We start from the raw sequence: 20998 nt of genomic DNA, 5'->3' as shown, positions 1-20998 counted from the left end.
CATAAACTGGGGAATTTTCAGTGTTCAGGATCGAATGAATATACCTCTCCTTTTGTTCAAACAGCTGATATTTCTGCAATGTTGACAGAGAAAAAAAATCCCTTGTATGGTTTTCAGTATAGATAATCCCTCAATAAATATCTTTGTCTGTTTGTCAATCACGGAATACGGAAATACCAGAGATAAGTGGAGGCAGCGCCTTGGGAAAAGCTGCATTTCTTTCACCAGGAGATGCCATCTCCATGTTCAGTTCAAGTTGTGGCTTCTAAGGACCAGTGGAAACAGTCGCAGGGGTGAGCCCTCTGAGCCCTGGCTCAGGTGGTCACCGCTGGTGTGCGCCTGGCACATGAGACAGGATGGTGATGACTGTTACATACTGTGGACAGTTGGGGTCCTTGCCTACTGTTTTTGCCACCTTGATGTGGCCCTGTGGGGAGATGTAACTCTGCAAAATTACAGTGAGGTCCATGGTACCGTCTTCAAGTACCATCAGAGACATACACTTACTTGGCATAAAAATAGGCACACAGATCAATGGAACAGGATAGAGAGCCCAGAAATAAACCCATGCTTATACAGTCAATTCATTTACAACAAAGGGTCTAAGAATACACAACGGAGCAAGAACAGTCTCTAATAAATGTGCTGGAAACACTGGAGAGCTACATGCAGAAGAATGAAACCAGACCACTTCCTGACACCATACCCCCAAATCAACTCAAAATGGATTCAAGACCATCTCCTTATGGATCCCGGCCCAAGAGTCCATGAAGGGGAACCCGGTCTCAGCCCACAGTCTGGCTGAGCTCCTAGCGGATCATCAACACCAGCTGGCCAGCCATGTGAGCGTGCCATCTAAAGGGGGCCCTCTGGCCCCAGGGAGCTGCCCTGGCTGACCCCATGGAGCCCAAATGAGACATCCTCTTGAGCCCCCGTCCCCCACATTGAAGGTCTGCACACAGAACAAATGACTCGTTTGAGGCCACTAGGTTTGGGGGTGGTTGTTACAGATATTGGACAAGCCTTGTGCAATCCACTGCATTTTCCCAGGTGACCTTGCTCCCAGTAACCCCTCAGGAAGTCTGGTTATGTCATGGCGACCAGGGTAGCCCGGACAGTGCAGGACCGTGTGCAGTGGATGTGGGCTCTGACTGCAGACGTAAGGGGACACAGGTGCCCTGGAGGTCAGGTTGGGGTCAGGACGATGTGCCGCTTCTGTGTGTTTTCAGCTGGAAGAAATTCTGCTTCACATGGTGTCTTGTTTCTGTGCTCTGAAACCTACCTGGGAAGTGTCCTCCCTCTCGACATGACATTTCTGGCTCCATTTGCCCCTGACACACTGGTACACTGTGAACGCTTTCACCAGACAGACAGCAGCTCTGTGACTAGGTCGTTCCATTCTTGGTCCTGACAAGTCCTGCATATGGGGGGCAACGGTCTCTAGGGTGTGTGGGGTTTCTAGTGCCGAACGTGGGCTCTGTGCTGGGGCTCTGGCTGACTCTCAGAGCTGGACTCCATGACCCCCCTTACAGGGGCTGCATTTGGCCCCTTGGCTCCTGGGGGACAAACGTCACATGTTACTTACTCTAGGGAATATCTTTTGTTTCTTTTGTGAAGATGAAAACTGTAAGGTGAAGAAGCTTCCAACACTGTGTGTGCCACACAGGCTCTTTCTGCACAGACCTGTGCTCAAGGCTGTTGCTTCTCAATTCCCTGGGCCCAGTGTCCTTCTCTCAGCCCCATCACCAGGACCCCCAGCACGTCCAGCCAACATCTGTACTATTCATGAGATGTCTGTGGTCTGGCCTGTACTGCCACATTGCCAACATGCTCTTGGTATTGTCTCCTGTGGGCCAGCCAGGTCTCTAGCTTGTTTTGCAGAAACCGAGTTCCTCAGCCCTTTTCAGCATCCTGGGGTGGATGGCTGTGGATGGTGGATTGATACTCACATGTGTGCCTGCCTTAGCTGTTGTTGCAAAAGCAGTGGAGGCAGCAGACACACAGTGTCCCTGACTGTTGCTCCTACTTCTCTGTTGGATCCATACTATTGAATTTATCACTAGAGATTAGGTAAGACTGGTGCAGAAGCTATAGTAAGGTTATCACACAATCTCTGGTACAGGAGGTGCAAGAGGATTGTTAAACCAGGCTGCAAGCATTCTGGGGTTGGGTATCTAGGAAGCACCTGTTTTACAAGGACCTGTATTCGAGACTGGAAAATGACCAACACCTCCAGTTGATTTCTGCAGAGCTGGTGAGGCTGGTGAGACTTCAACAAGACGAACGCCATAGATGGGAGGCGGGGGTGGAGCACAGCCATAGATGGGGGGCTGGGGTGGGAAGGGGGGGTGCTGGGACGGGGAGGCAGGGGGACGCAGCCATAGATGGGGGGCTGGGGTGGGGAGGTGGGGAGGGTGGCATGGCACACAGAGAAAGCATTCTTCACATCTGGAATCTAAGTTTAGAAGTCAGACAGTGCCTCACTCCCCAGAGAACAGCTATAATTTTTTACAGTTCATTTTTATGGAGAAAGTTTTAATCTGTTCATTTAAAGACACATTGTGATCAATAATCAAGCTCAGGTACTTAAAATTAGAAACCATATCTAAAGGAACATTAGTTCCAGAAGATTTAGATTTTTATGTGCCGCTAACTTTGGATTCTCAGAGGCAAAGGCAAAAAGCATGGCTTTAGGTTTGCCTATCCTTCTGGGAGGTGGGCGTTTGCCTGTTGGCGAGGCTGTAGATGGCGGACGAGCAGACCCTGCATTCAGGACAGTGCACCATGGCAGTGGCATTGGTGCCGTCTGTCTCTCCCGTCTCGCGGACGTGCAGTGTTTGCTGTTCGATCTTTTTGAAGGGAAGTTGCACTGCTCTTTGCTGTGCTGCTACGCAACGTCAACTTGTGGTTTTGAAGGTCAGCTTTCATTGACCCAGTGAAACGACTCATTTCCCGCAGTTACACCCAGGCTTTACCATGGCGATCTTGAAGGGTGCATTTTGGGAATTGACTTTACTATGACTTTCTCTGGTTCCATAATTTCCAAGGAGCAAATGAGTTGGTCTGAGTGAGTAATGCCTCTTACCTGTTGTTCTGGTCTTCTGGGGCCCTGTGGCACACACCACAAACCGGGGGGTTTCTTACAGTCCCAGAGGCCAGAACACTGAAGTCAAGGTGTGGGCAGGGCTGTGCAGCCTCCAGAGGCTCTGAGAGAGTCTGTGCCAGGCCTTTCTCGGATCTTCTGCTGGCTTCTGGTCATCCTTGGTGTTCTCAGCTCGTGGACATATCACTCCAGCCTCTGTGTCCACCCCCACATGGAATTTTCCTCTGTGTGCCCTCTCCTTGTCCCCAGCTCCCTTTGCCTGTCTCTTATGAGGATCTAGAACCAGCCTGAATAACCCAGGGTAAGTTCCTCCTCTCATGCTTGCCTGAGTCCCATCCTGTAAGGGCACATTCACAGGTTCCGGGTGTGAGGACACCTGAGTCCCATCCTGTAAGGGCACATTTGCAGATTCTGGGTGTGAGGACATGGAATATCTTTTTGGAGGTTACCATCCAGCCCAGTGCACCTGCCGTGGCCCACCCGGAGGTCCCAGCCTGTCTCGTTTATGAGAACCTTCTGTTTCCCCTCTGCCATGGTGGGGTCTATGACCCACGGAGGGGAGTATATCTGAATACATACTTGGAGATTTGGGAAAAAACTTTTGTGTGCAGACATTAGGGGAAACATTCTTCCCAGTAGCAGTCAGGTGGGAGAATCCCAGATGACCAGCGACGGGAGCATGCTGATGGATGGATTGCTCTGAGACAGACTGCAGGGCGCCATGAGCACAGGGTGGATAAGGGATGGCCAGCCATCTGCCACAGCCAGGCCTGCACACGGGATAAGGGATGGCCGTCTGTCCACCTGTGCACAGCAGGAACTGTGAGCAGAGGCAGGAGGCTCTGGGTAACAGAGCAGAAGCTTGCGGCTGTCTTCTGGGTCTGCTGGGGTATCACCAGTGGTTTCTTCTCTGCTTTCCACCTTGTTCTCCTATCTCTTCACTGGGTTTGACTTTGTCATGGAGGGGAAGCCTCTCCGCGTGGTTGGGCTTGCTCTGAGCTCTTCCTCGGAAGTAGGGGGTGTGACTGCTTGGTCTTGATTCTGCTCAGTTGCCCCCATCTGGGGGCCACCTCCAGCCGGGAACTTTGTGGTTTGGTTTGGTTTTCCGTGCAAAGCCAGGTCATCCACACGGGATTGACCCCCCCCCCCCCCCCCGCCCCCGGTCTGGAGCACTGGGACCACTTTTATCGTCAAGATAGCATTTATGCCATTTCTACAGAATCTACAAAGAAGAAATTATTTCATTTTCAAAAGACTTTGATGACCCAAGAATTTTCCTAGGGATTCTGATGACTTTGTTCCCAGCAAAAGAAACCACCTTTCGTTTTGTGCATGTTCAATGTCAAAATTATGTTTTAAGGGAAAAAAATTAGTCTGTATCTCCATATTTCAAGGTTCTGGGGTGTCTTTTCCCATCAAAAGGGCAGCAATACTCTGATTTGCAGTGTTTGTCTTTTGGGCTTGGGGTAGGGGTCCATCAGGTGCCTCCCACCACTGCGTAGGATACCCCAGGCCTTACTTCCAGAAGGAGCTGAGCATGAGCTCCATCAGGCAAGGGACCCACCTGTGTCCAGAATGAAGCCTTCAGGAGAGGAGATGTGGTTAGCTGTGTTAACTCGGGCACACACGCTTCTCAGGTCTCGGGTCCCCTGCCTTTGGACAGGAGTTTAATGGAATGACATCACCATACCAGCAGCTGCCCTGTTTCACCTTGGACGGTTGCTTGAGCACTGGACTTACTGAGAGAAACCGTATGAGGTTTGCATCTGTAGCTGTAGCCTTTGTCCACTCTCTCTGCATCCTGGGCCCAGAGCCTTGCCAGCTGCTCAGCTTGTGTGGTTTCACTCTACAGGCGTGGCTGGGTGCCGCCCCTCCACTGTCCCAGGCCACAGAAGCCCTGCCCTCCTGGCTGTGACACCCCTGCCCCTGAGATGCAGGAAACCTCGCTGGGCACAGGCCACCTGGCTCCTGGCCAGGCGCTGGCCACCCTCCCATGCTCTCCCCTCTGCAGCGCAGGGCAATCGACAGGGAGGGGACCCCAGCCTGCACATCTAGTGGTAGGAAGTCTGTGCTTCTGAGCCCATCGTCCCCTCACAGGGCTGGACTCGGTTCATTGCTGCTGGGCAGTCTCGGTGAGCCAGCAGCACCGTCCACAGCCCCTTTCTGTCTCGAGATGGCTACATGAGCATTACATCCGTGGGCACCTGCCACACTCTGTGTGTTCCACAACCCCGGCGGGGGGCCCAGGAGTGCACATGATTTCTACTCACTCCCTTATATGTAGCATCTGCTGGGGGGACGAGGCATAAAACAGGCCACTTCCATGAGACAAGACTCTTCCCAGGTGAAAAATGGTCCTTTGAGGCCAACAAGTACTGATGTATAACCAGCGTTGTTCTTGCTGCTCAGAGGCGGGTGGGGGATCTCCAGGTGACATAGGCAGGGTTCTGCCTGTCACTGAGCCTCAGATCCTTGGGGGGTGGTGGTGGTGGTGGTGTTTCAGGTCGATGGGGGACCAGGCCGAGTGAGCCCTGAATCGTCTTGAAGGGTAGAAAAGTTGCCTGTGGACAGAGGGATGTACACAGGAGCTCCCATCTCTGAGGAGGGCTGAGCCCCTCTTGTAATGGGCAGAATTAGTTATGTGATTTCCAGAGAATCCTAGAGGGCTTGTGGAAGAGAGTCATATTGCTGGCCTTGGGGGGATTGACCTTCTCTGTAGTGAGGCTCTTGTCCTCGTGGGGAACAGGGGCACTCGGTCATCTTGCTCGCCCAGGATGTGGCTGCTGCTGCAGGGCTGTGGCAGGGTGAGGTGGGGGGTGGTCTTCAGGCAAGGCCAGAGGACACAAAAGACCAACTGGAAGCCGTAGAGAATACACAGGCAGTGTGAGCACTTATCCAATGGCTGGAATCCAGGAAATGTGTTCACAATATCTTATGGCTCATTTTAAACCACTGTAAAAATTTCAAGCTTTCTATAACATGTTGTGCTGTAAATCCGTGTTTACACTCTTACCGCTGACGTTGTAAAATGACGTCAATTGTTAGTCACGAAATCGTACTCAGGGTATGTATGGTGCTTTAATTTACATTGCTTACATGGCATTGATCCAGAAGTGACCCCTGTGTATTGGTTTTGATCTCTGGGAGGAGAGAACTAATGTTGCTGTGCTGGTTGTTTAGGTCTTTAGACATTGGCTCCCTGTTCATTACACATGGATATCAAGGGATTTGCAAATCTGTCTGGTGGATGCACTTTCTCTACCTTAATTAAGAGTACAATTTTATTCATTTATTTTTATCTAAATACAGAAAAGTCACATGTGATAGGTGGTTAAGTCAGCCGACTATTTCTGTTTCATGGCTGCTCGACTACAACTCCACCTGCGATTGGAGAAACTTCTGAACTACTGTGTGGACACAGCTTGTGGGTCCAAGCAGCTTTGGGGTCACACCCTTGGGATGACAGTCAGCAGTTAGACTTACTTGTCTGTGACCCTTCCTGACAGTCTCTGGGCAGCACAAATAACCGTTAGTGTTGGCAGCCGGTGGGCAGCGTGAGGGGTCAGCGGAGGCTGGAGCCCTGCATTTGACAGGCCGTCTGGGCCATTGGAAGGAAGCAGGCCCTTAGCTTCTGGTTCCCATTGGGCCCCCTGAGCCACACTTTTCACGTTGGACGTTGTGGCTGCTCTGGGCATAGACAGGTCACGTTGGTGCAGTATTTCCCGACCGCCAATGGGAGGCACCTGTTTGTGCCGCGTGAAGGCACAGAACTTCAGGGTTTGGCGCCTCATCAGATGGGGGGGGGGGTGGCTGGAAAGTCCGAGACGGCTCTGTCTTTCCTGCTGTTCTCCCGCAGCAACAGCCAGGAGCTTCCGCGTGTTCACTGATGACTGTCCTCGGCAACCCCTGCTGGCCGGGTCGTCTGCTCCCGGTCTGTCTGCCTCACAACGTCCCACACACAGGCTCTGGGGTTCAGACGCCAGGACTGCCTCTGTCACCCTTTCTCCTATACCTGTCCACTTCTCTGTTTCTCTTGCAAGTGTGAATGTGATGTAGTGCTCAAGGGGTGCGTGGACCAGGGTAGGGAGAGCAGGCAGCCCCATGGGACCCATTAGTGACATGAGGGACGGGAGGGTGGTGCCCTTGTCAGCCTCCGTGGGGACGACCTCGCCCACGTGGTGCAGACTGAAGCCAGATGCCTCCGGCTGGGGCTGATTGTGGACGGTTCTCCCAGGATGCCTGCGTTAGGAAGGCAGTGTGTCCGCGCTGGCGGGGGGTTTGTTTGCTTGGTGAGAAGGATGAGCTGTGTGATGACAGCGCAGCCAGGGTCAGGCCAGCAGATGTGGGAATGAATGAGAGGGAGACGGGGTTAGGGAAGCAGAGGGAGGATGAGAGGGGGCACCAGGGAGGCAGGCTCTGGCCCCCAGAGGAGTGATGAGGGGCAGCATTGGGACTGGGGTCCCAGACGGGATGGGACAGGCCTGTGTCTCCCGCCTGCACACACGCACCTGTTTAGATTCCTGTCCTGATGTGTTCACGTCCTCCCAAGTGAGAGGACACACGTGTCATTTCTAGTGTCCATAACTTGGTAAGGTCCTGCATGACTCTGATGTCACTGGTGTGCTGCTAACAGCTGGCTCTCCAGAAAAGAAAAGGCACTGATTTGTAACCTTTGCCAATTTCCATGGTGTAAGTACCATCCCTGTGGCCAATTTCATGGGGCTGGTGTGAGGCCAGTGAGCACAGATTTGGGACAAGGTGTGCAGGAGCTGACATTTTGTGGACCTCCGATATACAGACACGATGGGTGTGGAAAGGGCACAAATAACAGTAAATAATTTGGAGCCTGTGAGTTTTGAGTGTTTCCTGCCTTTATTTTTGATATAACTTATTTAGCTGTGAGTCGCTGTTATCTGACTCATATTAACAGCTAAGTCTGACAGTCAGTGTTCAAAGTTGCCTGAAAACCATCAGCTCATCAGCCACGTTGGCCCTGGAGGCCCTGGAGGCCCTGCCCAGCGTGTGATGTGTTGCGCTTACAGATTTGAGAGCCAGGTGGGTCCTCCCCCAGCCACAGGCTCCTGAAAGGCGGACGTGACTTGCACATCTCCGAGCTCATACCCACACTCTCCATGCAGAACCTCAAATGTGCCAGGATGGCAGCATCAGCTCTCCGAGTTGGAACACTTTCTCTGTGTTTCTGTAGGAAGAGTCCTTATTTGGAACGTTACTGAAGCCCTAGGCGTGATTTCGTTTCTGTACAGGACAGAAAACAGACGCACATGTACATCACCGGGTGGTCCCTTTGTGAAGCCTCTGCACAAGTCACGTGTGTTGCAGACGCTTGTGGTCTTGAGTCACATGCCAATGTGTGCTCCCATTCAAACCCTGCTGTGTGCGCCGACATAACTCACACATTGGTGCTGACACCCTCGACTTGTGTGCGGGGCCATGCAGACACTGCTGCACCACAGCGCATGATCTTCCTTCATCATCGCCTCCATCCCTGGCCCAGTGTGCAGGGGCACCAGCAAGTACTGTCTAGCAAGAGCCACACCTGCACCTCACTGTGGAGAGATGGGCCCTGAGCTTGGCCCTTCCATGCAGAAGCAAGCAGTTCCTGCGTTTTTGGTGGGGGCGGCAGAGACAGACACGGAGACACAGACACAGGGGGAGGCAGAGAGGAAGAGAAAATGGGGCTGGGGGGCAGTAGGAAGGTGGGTGAGGGCTTGGAGAGATGAATGAGTGAGGGGAGGGCTCTGTGTGCCCCTCAGTGGCCCTGCTACTAGATGTAGGGACCTGAGCTCAGTGCACGGAGAGGGACTGCCTGCGGGGCTGGGGTCCACCTGGCTGTGTCCATTAGTTCCTGGCTCAGCTCAGGGAGAGACAGCTGACCTTCCAGGCTGCCCAGAGCTGTGATGGTCAGTGTCTCCACACGTGTACCCAGGGTACCATGTGAACCCCTTGCGGGGATGCAAGTGGGCTTTTGTTTTTCCAGATGTTATTAAAAAAAGTGGAGCCTGGCTTTGGAGCAGGTGCATCGCCGTGGACACACCTGTGAACAACGGCCTTGCTGTGCGTTCTGTATCCCGGGTTTGATTTGCTGTCGGTTGATGTTTAAGGTCCCAAAGACCATGAAATCACACTTCTGCAGTGTTAATTCACTTCATTCTTCCAGGGAGTCAGAGAGTTAATTTAGAAGCCCAATGTGATCTTCAGGCACCCAGAAGATTTCCGTTGAGTGAAAATTGCCCCTTTTTTCCTGCTTCTTGAATAGATGAGATTATTACAAAGGAGGAATACATTTTCTTCTGGAAGATGAGCTGCTTGACGAGTCTGGGCTGTTCGTTTGATGCAGAAATCAGTGCTTTGATTTATTGTCATTAGGCTGTCCTGTCGCCTCTGCTGGCCCTGACAGTCACAGCCAGGGAGGTAGGTAAATGGCCCTACTTTTCCTGCAGCTATTTGGTAATTCCCCAGGAGAATTTGGCTTTGCCACTCAGCCTGAGAAGTCTGAGGAGGCAAGGGCGCCATGTGCAGGGCCTGCAGTGGCCTGGGGCAGGCCTGGGTCCCCGGCCCACAGACAGTGGCCTCCCCTCGCTCTGCCCTGTCCTTGCTCTTGCCTCACCCAACAGCTCCTCTCTTGGCCTCCCAGGAGACACACCGCATCTCCTGGTAAAGCAGGCGTCTGGCCAGTCAGCAAACACCTGCGGAGCAGTGGGCATGCCCAGCCCTGTGCTAGGTGTCATCTGATCAACCGATGGGCAGACAGTCCTGCCTCACTGGTGTCCACCTCCGGGGAACCATACCTGGGAGGGTGCACCTTCCCTGGTCCCTGTGGGGACACCCTGCCACCCTCATCTTGCCTCCAGGTCCCCCCGTGGTGGTGGCACATTCTAGGTGTGGTCCTCCATTGCTTGCACCTGGTCTGGCTTCCCTTGGGCCTCCACATTACCCCCACCCCTTAACCTTGCTCTCCTGTCTCTGGTGAGTTCCAACCCGAGGGCTTTCCAGGCCAAGGACCTTGGGGACAGCAATGTGGCTGGGTGGGGTGGGGCTCGCTCCAAGACCCCATCTACATAGAACTCACTATTTTTACTTAGTTTACAGATTACAGATTAATGAACATAACCAAGTGTCCAAGAGATGTTTTGATGCACTCTTAACAATAACCTCATTGTTACTGTCACCATCAGGGTGGCTCTGGAACAGTTTACGGCTGTCTTGGGGCAAACTCTTGCTGCAGTGTTCCCTCCCTGCCATCCCTAGGTGCTCTGGGATGGTTTCCAAACCCAAGTGACAGGAACGCTCCTCTGTGGGGATGGCATCTGGGAGCACAGGAAGAGGGTGGTGGGGTCGTGAGCAAGAGGGCTCTCCCTGAGGACAAGGTGCCTTTGAGGGGCACCTGCATGCCCTTTGTAAATCCCTCTTCCTCCTGCTGGCTCCCTGCCTAGAGCCTTCAAGGGGGGACTTTTGATGTTCCATCTAAAAAGAGACTCTCTCCTGGCACAGAGGGGGAACTCCCACCCAGCTGGCATCATGGGTGGACACGTTTTCTGGAAGGTCTGTCACACTTTAGGGAGATCTGATGGCAGGGCCCACATGCTGGAGGCAAGAAGGCCCAGCTTTCTGGAGAGCTGTGGGGTCTGTGAGGTGGGCTGGCAGCTTGGGTGGGGAGTGGCTCCCAGGGCTGTGCTCAGCAAAGGTGGGCCTGGAAAGCTCTGTCTGCTTCCCGATGGCTCCGTGAGCCAGCCTGGTGGAGCTGGACCACTGTGATGCTGCCCTGAGCCCATGTTTCTGTGAGAGTGCCTGCTGGCCGAAGCCTGCAGCAACCAGGCCCTCGCTTCGGCACACACATGCAGCTGAGAGTGTGGCCTGTGAGAGAGGCAGAGGGATAAGGCTTCCTGCTCCCCCAGGACACCTTCCCTGTTCCACCCTCACTCAGACCTCGCCAGGCCGCAGCCACCTGGGCAGAGGTGAGCAAGGGGGCCGTTACCTGGCGATCTTGTCTGTGCAGGACATGGTGACCAGTTGCTCACCCAGCAGGACGCCATCCCATGTCTGTATGGTGCTGGGGCCCCGGACGGGGACGGTCCCTTCCCCAGACTCGATCTTGGTGCGTAGATGTCCACGGAGCTTCCTGACGATGTGCTTACTGCTGTTGACTGGGAGGTAAGAGGCAGCTGTGAGAGGCTGGGACCCTGTTTGTGCAGAGGGTGAATCCCCACCTGGAGTGGTGTGGGAGGAGGGGGGCCCCCTAGACACCTGCTAGTCTGGGGAAGCACAGATAAGTGTCCCAGTGGAGGGGGCCAGTGACTGGTGCAGAGCTGGGCTCCAGAGTGCCACCTCTAGACCAGGTCAGCTGACTTTGTATAATGGGCCAGACAGTAAATATCAGAGGCTCTGTGGCCTTTTGGCCTCTGTCCAGCCACTCACTGTGCTGCCACAGCATAGACAGGTCAGTGAATGAGTGTGGCTGCATTCCACTTTATGGATGCTGAAATTTGAGTTCCATATAACTTTCATTTGTTGTGAGATAGTTCTCTCTTAACCTTTCTCAGCCATCTAAAAATGTGAAAACCATGCTTCATTCACGGGCCATACAGAAAGGAAGTGGGTGGGATCTGGCCTGAGGGCTGTGTTCTGTAGGCCCCACATTTCCTAGCTCCTTAACCCTGGGAAAGTTACTCATGACCACTGTGACATAATTATTGCATCTTAAACTAGGGCGAATCATGGTGCCTGCCTCCTGGGCTATGGGGGTGGATGAGATAGGGCATGGACAGTACAACAGGGTGTCCATTGTCACCCAGGGTCTCTATGAGGATGAGATGGAGCCTATGAACTGGTTCCTGTGGGTCCCTCATGCCTTCATTTCATATTCTCCTTTCCTTTCTGGAGCCCCCTCCACACACACACACACACAGACACACACACCTACGCCACACCCCATAGTCCATGGTTATTTGGAGAACTAGCATGAACAAGGTGAAGATTGTTTTTATCCTGTCTTTCTTTAAAAAAGTTCTGCACATTAAGTCTGGATTATATTGGGATATGGAAATGGTTAACTGCTTTGCATACAAATGATATATAGCACAGTTATTCCAGCATTTACATACATATGGTGACATGCATGGATACTAAAGATACTTCCTTTAAAAATGTTCTATTTAAGTTTTGAAGTCCTGGAAATAGGATTTCTCTCTTATTTATCATTACTGAAGGCATAAAATAATAAAAAATATGTGGATTTATATAGGCACCTTCTTTTATAGATCTCAAAGTAATTTCCAGTCTATTTTATCATTGTTTGTAGGAACTGAAGTTCTTTGACTACATTTCCATTGTACCTCAAGCCCATGTCTTAGGGAGAAAGATTGCTATACTCCTTGAAGAAAGTAAACTTTTAAGAGGTTTCAGATTGCTTTTTGATCCTCACCAATGAGGTACTTGATGAGATCCAATTTTGACTGATCTGTAAGTCATCCACAGAAGGAAGAACCAAGATGAGAGACTGAGCCCTGGGTATGCAAGCCAGGGATGCCCCACAATGATGACAGTGAGGGTACAAATCTCTGTTGCTTTCAATGGCACTAGGAAATCAGATGATGACAATGACTCTGGTGGTGATAGTGATGATCATCATGACAGTGATGGTGATGATGATGATGGTAATGGTGATGCTGGTGGTCATGATGATGACGATGATGGTGATGATGATGATGGATATGGTAATGATGGTAATGGTGATGATGATGGTGATAGTGATGATGGAGATGGTGATGATGGTGATGGTGGTGGTGAGTGGTGATGATGGTGATGTAGTGATGATGGTGATGATGACAATGGTGGTGATGATGATGGTGGTGATGATGGTGATAGTGATGATGGAGATGAGGGTGATGGTGGTGGTGATGAGGGTGATGGTGATGGTGACAGTGGTGATGATGGTGATGTTGATGGTGATGATGGTGATATTGATGGTGATGGTAGTGATGATGGTGATGATGACAACGGTGGTGATGATGATGATGGTGGTGATGATGGTGATAGTGATGATGGAGATGAGGATGATGGTGATGGTGACAGTGGTGATGACGACGATGGTGACGATGGTGATGATGATGATGGTGATGATGGTAATGGTGATGATCGTGGTGATGATAGATGTGAGGATAATGGTGGTGATGATGATGATGGTGATTATAATGGTGGTCAGGATGGTGATGTCGATGATGGTGATGATGACAATGGTGGTGATTATGAGGGTGATGGTGACGACGGTAATGGTGATGAGGAGACATGATGACGATGATGTAGAAGATGATATAATGACAGAGATGATGACAGTAATGGTGACGATGGTAAAATGAACATCAAATCATTCATATGACTCAAGACTCTCGAGCAAACATTTGCTTTGACCTGACTCTTTACACTGCCCAGGTGGGGTCTTACTTATCTCATCGACTTCCTGTGGCAGGCAGCACTGGGAGAGTGGAGGACCAATACACCTCAGTTCCCACAGTTTACCACAGTGTCATAGAGCTTGTCATATCCCCCTATGATGGGGATATTTTCTCAGGGAATATGGTACTTTCTGCCCGTCTCTTTGTATTAATTATAGCGTCCTTGTCATTCTCTCGGTGCTCCAACTGTTGTGTACTTTTTCAGACTTTGGAAGTTGCCTGATATATTGTAAGGTTTTTCTAAATTCTTACCCTCTGCTTCTGCACAACTGACTTTCCATGCAGTAGACTTTACGGTCCGTTAATGTCCTGACAACAGGGAGTCCTGGCTTCAGTCAGCAATTGGTTTGTAGGAGTTAACTCAAAGTTCTCAGGTGGATTAATTTTGCCTGAAGAGCCAGGTGCATGAGGCACTCTTGAAAAGTGTTTATTTTTGGAAGTGCTGTGTCTCAGGCTGCCTTCCCCAGCATGCTCCCTGATGAGCGTGATCCATCCTGGGGGCAGGGGGTGCTCTGAGTGTTGGTGAGCCCACTTCCTCCAGTTCTTTCTTGCCTTATTGTGAGCGGGGAGAGAGAGCTAAAGTTGGCACTTGAAGCAGAACAAAACAGCAGTCCAGCCAGAGGCTGCATGGACTGGATCTGCATGGGCTGTGGCGTAGTGCACCCGGGAGACCCTGGGGGTGTGCAGTGTTGAGACCCTGCCTGCCTTGTGCATGCTGATACCCCCAAATCTATAGGAATATTCTAATCTGCTGCTAGTACTCTAAGTCCTCAGACTCTTCATTATGGCATTTATCAATCTCGAGCCCTTACCTGTGAAGATGGATGTCAAGATAAAGTAAGGATTGTCATATGCTTTACAGGGTTTTCAAGTGAATTTTTAATTTTTAGGAGAGACTGGAAAGAAAGCAGAGATCAGTGGCAATTGAAGGAGCCCACCTAGGGAGCACAGCTGTGTCTAAAGAGCAAGACATGGCTGCTGCAAAGCCGTTGGCAGAAAGAGAGCCAGAAATGGGGGAGAAAGGAGTAGGAATGGAAAACAGTATTTCTAAGCAACAGATAAACTTTTAATTTCTAAATCATCTTTAAAAGGTGTATGTATCCCAGAAGGTACACCTACGGTGAGATCCAGTATTTACTGTAATAGTGTCTGCATCATCCATCATGTAGTCATGTGGGTGTCCTTTGTCTTATGTGACACAGTGGTGATCGTGATGGTGGTCAGTTATGAGGTCATCTGAATGTGTTTTTTCTATGGTGCACCGATATTGTCATATGTTGCACACGTCTGTGACTCAGTGGGCAGAAACCTGAAGATAGGGCTTTCAGGAATGTGCTTTAGACTTCCAGACTTTGTATGTGATTTTGGTCTAATCTCTTGAACTCCCCTAGGTACAACCAATGGAGCAGGCTTAGAACATACTGGCATTTAGTACGTGCTTGTGAGATATGATGCAGTCATGCCCTTTGTCATAGCATTTGGGGGAAGATGGAGGGGAGAATTTACGCGGTTAAATCTTGGAAAATGGCAGTAAGAACTGAGTTTCCCAGGTTATTTAAAAGAGGCACCATGAAAGGCATTTGCATTAATGATGTTGGTGAGTCAGGAGGATGGTGCTTGCTCAGCCGCAGTGAAGGGCCCTGGATCTTGTCTATGGAGGCTCCCCTCACAGCCAGCTGGGGCCAGCCCAGCTCTGCCCACAGCCATTCAGGACATGACATCACCCTTGTGGCTCTGGCCTTGGGGAATGAATGGAGTTGCTCTGGGTCGCCAAGACCAATGACCGTCATAGCATAGGCTCATCCCTACTGGTAAGAGCCTTGTCCACCTGCCCTCCACGCCAGCCTGGCCCCTGCAGAGACTCTGGGAGACCCCTTTTGCATGCAGACCCAATCTGGGCAGGAGGCCGCTAGGGGATTTTGAGTCCTGTTGCTGGAAACATGTCAGATTCTCAGAACACTGGGAGGTTTTAAAAGTTCCCCACTCTACCCTGAATACACCAGAATCTTAGGAAGAGTGGCGACAGGAAGCCACATTTGTGAGACTCCCCAGGTGATCCCGATAGAGAAAGCCGGGTTTGGAAACAGCTCGCCTCCTGGCAGGCAACATGCCTCGCAAACATTTCAGACCGATTGGTTTTGATTTCACTTTTAAAGACTCCAGGAAGGAAGAATTACGATCTATCTAGATGAATATTTTTGAGGAAAAAAATAAAACTGGGGAATTTAGAATTTTTTGAGCTGCAGGCGTCTGAGGGAGGTGAGGCTGCTTCACAGCACAGAGCTCAGTGTTGTCTGAGACATGGACAGGGTCAGGGAGTCATGGACCCATTAGAGCCCCTGAGACAACAGGGCCAGGCATCGTGGTGGATGGCCACCATCGCTCTGTGGCACTTGTTCTTGGAAACACCAGGTCAGATTCGGTTCTCTGCCGGGCCTTGTGGCATGTGACACTGGCTTACTGGCTGTCCAGACCTCTCTACAGAACTTCCTTGCCATACTGCACTCTTTAGACGAAGGGGAATGATGTCAGCAGCTGTGTCCAGAACTTTCTCTTAGACTCAGTATGTGATTCAGGTGTGATTACAGCTCCTGATGCATCACACACCTGTCGAGATGTGTGTGTTCACATGGGTGTCCCTGTGTGTGCGCACGTGTCTTGTGCGTGTGTGTGGGGGAGGAGAGCCTGGAGCCCTGTCGCTTCCTGCCGAGCAGAGGAGGCTGAGGACAAATGCGGGGATGTGGTGGGCAGCAGGCGGGGAAGGTGTGGAGGGCCTGGGGAGGTCTCAGCTCCAGCGCTGGGGCTCCTGGGCACGGGTGGACCCAGCACATCTGTGTCCATGCACCTTTGGGGCTGTGATTCCAGAGCTCCATTTAGGAACATGGAGCCGGGCTGGATTCTCCAGGGTTACCTGTTGGAGGTAGAGGCGCTGACTTCTGGGAGTGGATGGCCCCACAGGCCTGCACATCCTGCAGGGACTTGTCCCCACTGGCTCCCTGGCAAGAGCCCCTGAGAGCAGAGGCCCAGTTGCCCACATCTCCCCTGTGTGCCCTCCTTCTGAAGCAAAGGCATGCACTGGGCAATGGCTGCAGGTTCCCTGGGAAGCCCTTCCATGCAGGGTTGTCAGGAGCCAGTGCTGGCTTTGCTGAGAGTGCAGGGAGGTGATGTGTGCTCTGGCTGGGAGTCTGAGTCCAGACTTGCCGAGAGCCCCTCCTCGGTGGTCCTGGGGAGGAAGTGCCAGAGGCTGCGGTCTAAATAACCCCTGCACCTAGGTGGCTTAGGTGGTTGAGTGTCCAACTTTGGCTCAGGTCATGATCTCACAGTTCATGAGTTTGAGCCCTGCATCGAGCTCTGTGCTGACAGCTCAGAGCCTGGAGCCTGCTTTAGATTCTGTGTCTCCCTCTCTCTCTGCCCCTGCCCCACTCGTGCTCTGTCTCTCTTTCACAAATAAATAAACGTTAAAAAATTTTTTAAAAAAATAAGCCCCAGCAGCAGCTCGTTCCTGCCTGGCATATCTGTGGTAAAAATGTGAGGAAGATGCTCTATTTTCTTCCTAGCAGCACCTGCCACTTCTAAAAGCACCATGAAATAAAAGACTTCTGTGTCAGGAAGTGAGCCCCAGGGTGCATCTGAGGATGTATTTGTTTGTTTTTCTGAACCACTGGCTTTGCAAGTTGGAACCGGGGTGGGGTGGGGGGGGGAGCTGGGAGGCCGTGGTGGGTGCTGGGCGCAGAGAGGCAAGGGGACACAGTGGGTCTCAGGCTGTCTCCACTTGGCCATGCCGGCCTCAGGAGGAAGCGGGTAAATTAGGGCTGGCCCTGAACATTCTGCCAGACCTCTCCTCCCAGACCTCAGGGCTCCTGGGTCTTCATGACGCCAGACTTTTGGGAGCAAATGGAAAGACAGTTCTAAGCAGCTGTCTAATGGAGCACAGTTCACAGTTTTATACAGGAAGCCGGTCTCCTGGAGATGCAGCTTGATGAACCCTCCAGGAAAAATGAATCTGTTCCATGCTGTTTCTCCTCCTTTCTCTGGGATGTGTGACAGTGAAGGGTCCCTGCTCTACCCCTGGGGGGGGGTGCCTGCTGTCACCTGCCAGCTCCCGGGGAAGCTCCCCAAAAGGCCCCTATATTTAGGGAGCTCCCTTATCCTGACTCTCAGTTGCATTTGCTTTCCATAGGGTGTGGCTCTGGGCTGGACGTTTGTGTTGGACACACAACTTAGACCAACTCTTGTGTTGAAGCCCCAGCCCCAAGGGGATGGAGTCAAGAGGAGGGGCCTCTGGGGGTGATGAGGCCATGAGGGGCCCCCCTGATGCGATTGATCACTGCCCTTGGGAGGGAGCCCCTGCAGAGCCCCCGTACCTCCCCACCCACGTGAGGATACAGCGGCTCCCCCAGACACTGGGTCCTGCACTCCCCGTCCCCAGATTGTGGGCAGCCAATGCCTGTTGTTTCTAATCCACCCCAGCTGTGCTGTTGGGTTCCAGCAACCATGGGGGAAGAGAGGGGTGACACTGTTACTCAGAGCCACACTATGGGGATCTCCCCGACCACTCTCCACAGGGGAGAGTGAGGGTCTTGGAGCAAATCTGGAGGAAAGGGGAATGGATCTTTTTGGACAGGCTGCAATCCGTGTTAGAGAACTAGGTTAAGCTCAGCACACGTAGGGTTTCTCAAAAGTGCTCTTCCTCTGCACCTGCTTTATCTCAGCAAAGCCTGGGCATTCAGAAAGTGCTTCTCTGTCCTTCCACTGGCAATTAGAACACAAACGCAGCCTTCCGTGGGGGAAATCAGATGCCAAAAATAAACCTTCCCTACGTGTGTCTCGTCTGCTGCACCTCAACTGAAGATTTCCCAGGATGAGTCAGCGTCTTTACTGGGAGCAGATACCTCACAATATACGCGTCTAATTTCACTGCCTGCCTCAGACGGTCTGCCTGGTGCTGCTTTTGGGAGGGGTCTGTGTGTGCATGTGCATGTGTGTGCATGTGTGGGGGTGCATGCACGCACAGTACATGTTGCACGCACGAATAATATCAGGAAGAGAATTTACTGGCACTCTGCACCAGCTGAACACTCTTCCCGAGATGCTGATGTCATCAGACCCACACAGGAGAGGCCAGCTGTGTCCCCGCACTCCAGAACACAGCGTCCCCTCTGTTGGGTGGACCCCATCTGTCCACATCTGCTCTGACCAAACGCTCAAGAGGGCAGGTCCTGCCCAGCACTCACACCGGGGTTTGCTACCCGGGGCGACACCCACTGCTGGCTTAGTTACACATAAATAAACACGCTCAGCGTTATTCTGGGCAAAGCTGCAAACACAGGTGAGCAAAGCCACCTGGACCTGCTCTTTCTCTGTGTAATTCTCTCCCCATCTCCTCCCCTCTCTTGTGCAGAGTGGGGCAGGGGCCGCTGATCAACTGAAATGAGGCAGAGAACCATAGCAATTAAATAGCTAATTTTAGCTTTTCAAGCCACCCTGCTCTCAGTGATGTGGGCGATTCACAGGAGGGTTTGGAGGCTGAGGGGGCAGCCAGGCCACACAAGTGAGCATGCTCAGCACAGAAGGCCTGGCCCGGGGGCCGGTGGAGGGGAGGGGGCTGTGTCTTACGGTCGGCTGTGATCTCATAGGGTGAGTGCAGCCTGGCATCTCCGCAGGGGGACGTGCTCACGTAGAGATGGAACAGCACGTTGTCCCGCAGCCGGTAGCCGCCGTCCTTGGACCGTTCGAATATCGAGTGCTCTGAGTCCTCCCGCCGCTTGCTAGGGTCAGAGAGAGGGTCCTCGTCACTCATTATGAACCAACAGGAAAGGCGCCCATTGGGCCGATGCCTTTGCATCTTATTTTGTGTCTTATTTCCCCGTGTCTTTCTTGTTGCCCTCTGCCTACTGCGTCTAGAGCAGGTGGCAGTGAAATGGGGAAGGGGGACCCAGGGACAGCAGTTCTGTTCTGTGTCCCCAGCCATGTGTCCGGCCTCAAGAGGGCACCACTCCAGATGCCTGTGGCTGGGTTTGTGGGGTGCTGTAGTCGTGTGGAGACACTGCCCTTGGGCGACCACCTTGCTAGAGGCTGGACGTTCGTGTCCCCCAACTTAATATGCTGGAGTCCTGCACCCCAGGATGTCAGTGTCAGCACGTGGGGCCTCTGGCGGGGGGAGGAGGCCATGAGGTGGGGCCCCCATGATGGGATTAGTGTCCTTATGAAGGAGACCCCAGGGCGCCCCCTCACCCCTTCCCCACATGAGGAGGACACAGGAGAAGACACTGCCTGTGACCCAGGATGCAGCGTCTCATCAGACAGCAGACCTGCTGCCCCTTGAACCCTGGACGTCCAGCGAGAGCTGTGAGTGATTGGGAGCTTGTGGTGTTTTGTGGTGGCCGCTTGGGCCTGAACAGTCCCCATTAGTGGGGGGATAAGTCTGTTACCAGGCGTGTTTGTACGTGTGGGCAGGCGGGGCACGTGCACCCTGCAGACCATCTGCTGCAGCCACCCGTGGGCGAGCGGGTGCCCCAGGAGGGAGGCCGGAGGAGAAGGAGGCCTGGCACTTCAGCCTGGCCAGCGCTCAGCGGACGCACCGTCTGGGTCCCAATGTGCTGTGGGCAGACGGCTGTCCACACAGGCCCGTCCCTGGGGCTGCTGCTTACCTGAGGTGTAGCTCCAGCTGTGCGTACAGGAAGTGGACCAGCGCCCTCCGGGCCACGATCTCTGCGTGGCAGTCATTGACCACCAGTCCCTGGTCATTGATGTGCTCGCCGCTGATGCACTTGGTGCCTGAGGACAGGACGATGACCTGTGCCTGCCTGACGTCCAAGCCTGGGGGACAGAGAGGGCATCAGACCCCCATCAGACCCCGTCCGTCAGATCCCCCATCAGACGCCCGTCAGAATCCCCATCCGTCAGGCCCCTGTCAGAACCCCCCCTCAGATTCCCCGTCAGACCTCCCGTCGGACCAACACCCCCAGACCCCCGTCAGGCTCCTGTCAGAACCCCATCAGAACCCTCATCAGACCCTGTCAGACTCCTGTCAGAACCCCCCTTCCCGTCAGATCCCCCATCGGACCCCATCAGAACCCCCGTCAGACCCCCGTCAGGCTCCTGTCAGAACCCCCATCAGACCCTGTCAGACTCCTGTTAGAACCCCCCTTCCCATCAGATCCCCCATCGGACCCCCATCGGACCCCATGAGAACCCCCGTCAGGCTCCTGTCAGAACCCCGTCAGGACCCCCATCAGACCCTGTCAGACTCCTGTCAGAACCCCCCTTCCCGTCAGATCCCCCATCGGACCCCATCAGAACCCCCATCAGACGCCCGTCAGAATCCCCATCCGTCAGGCCCCTGTCAGAACCCCCCTCAGATTCCCCGTCGGACCTCCCGTCGGACCAACACCCCCAGACCCCCGTCAGGCTCCTGTCAGAA

General features: G+C 52.9%; 1 protein-coding gene across 2 annotated transcripts in view; it reads right to left on the bottom strand.

Annotated features, from left to right (window-relative positions):
- ADARB2 (adenosine deaminase RNA specific B2 (inactive)) overlaps positions 1-20998 on the bottom strand; it is a 416131-nt gene that overhangs the window by 18190 nt on the left and 376943 nt on the right. For both annotated transcript variants that reach the window (XM_058682030.1, XM_058682031.1), the window contains 3 exons: positions 20226-20394; positions 19192-19343; positions 11100-11268 (listed from right to left, as the gene is read on the bottom strand). In XM_058682030.1, coding sequence (XP_058538013.1) covers positions 11100-11268; positions 19192-19343; positions 20226-20394 — 490 coding nt within the window. The remainder of the gene's footprint in view (positions 1-11099; positions 11269-19191; positions 19344-20225; positions 20395-20998) is intronic.

This window comes from Neofelis nebulosa, chromosome 8 (assembly GCF_028018385.1).
Source record: "Neofelis nebulosa isolate mNeoNeb1 chromosome 8, mNeoNeb1.pri, whole genome shotgun sequence".
NCBI classification, from domain to species: Eukaryota; Metazoa; Chordata; class Mammalia; order Carnivora; family Felidae; genus Neofelis; species Neofelis nebulosa.
The sequence above is the reverse complement of the archived record's forward strand: the minus strand, read 5'-3'. Positions and strand labels throughout refer to the sequence as shown.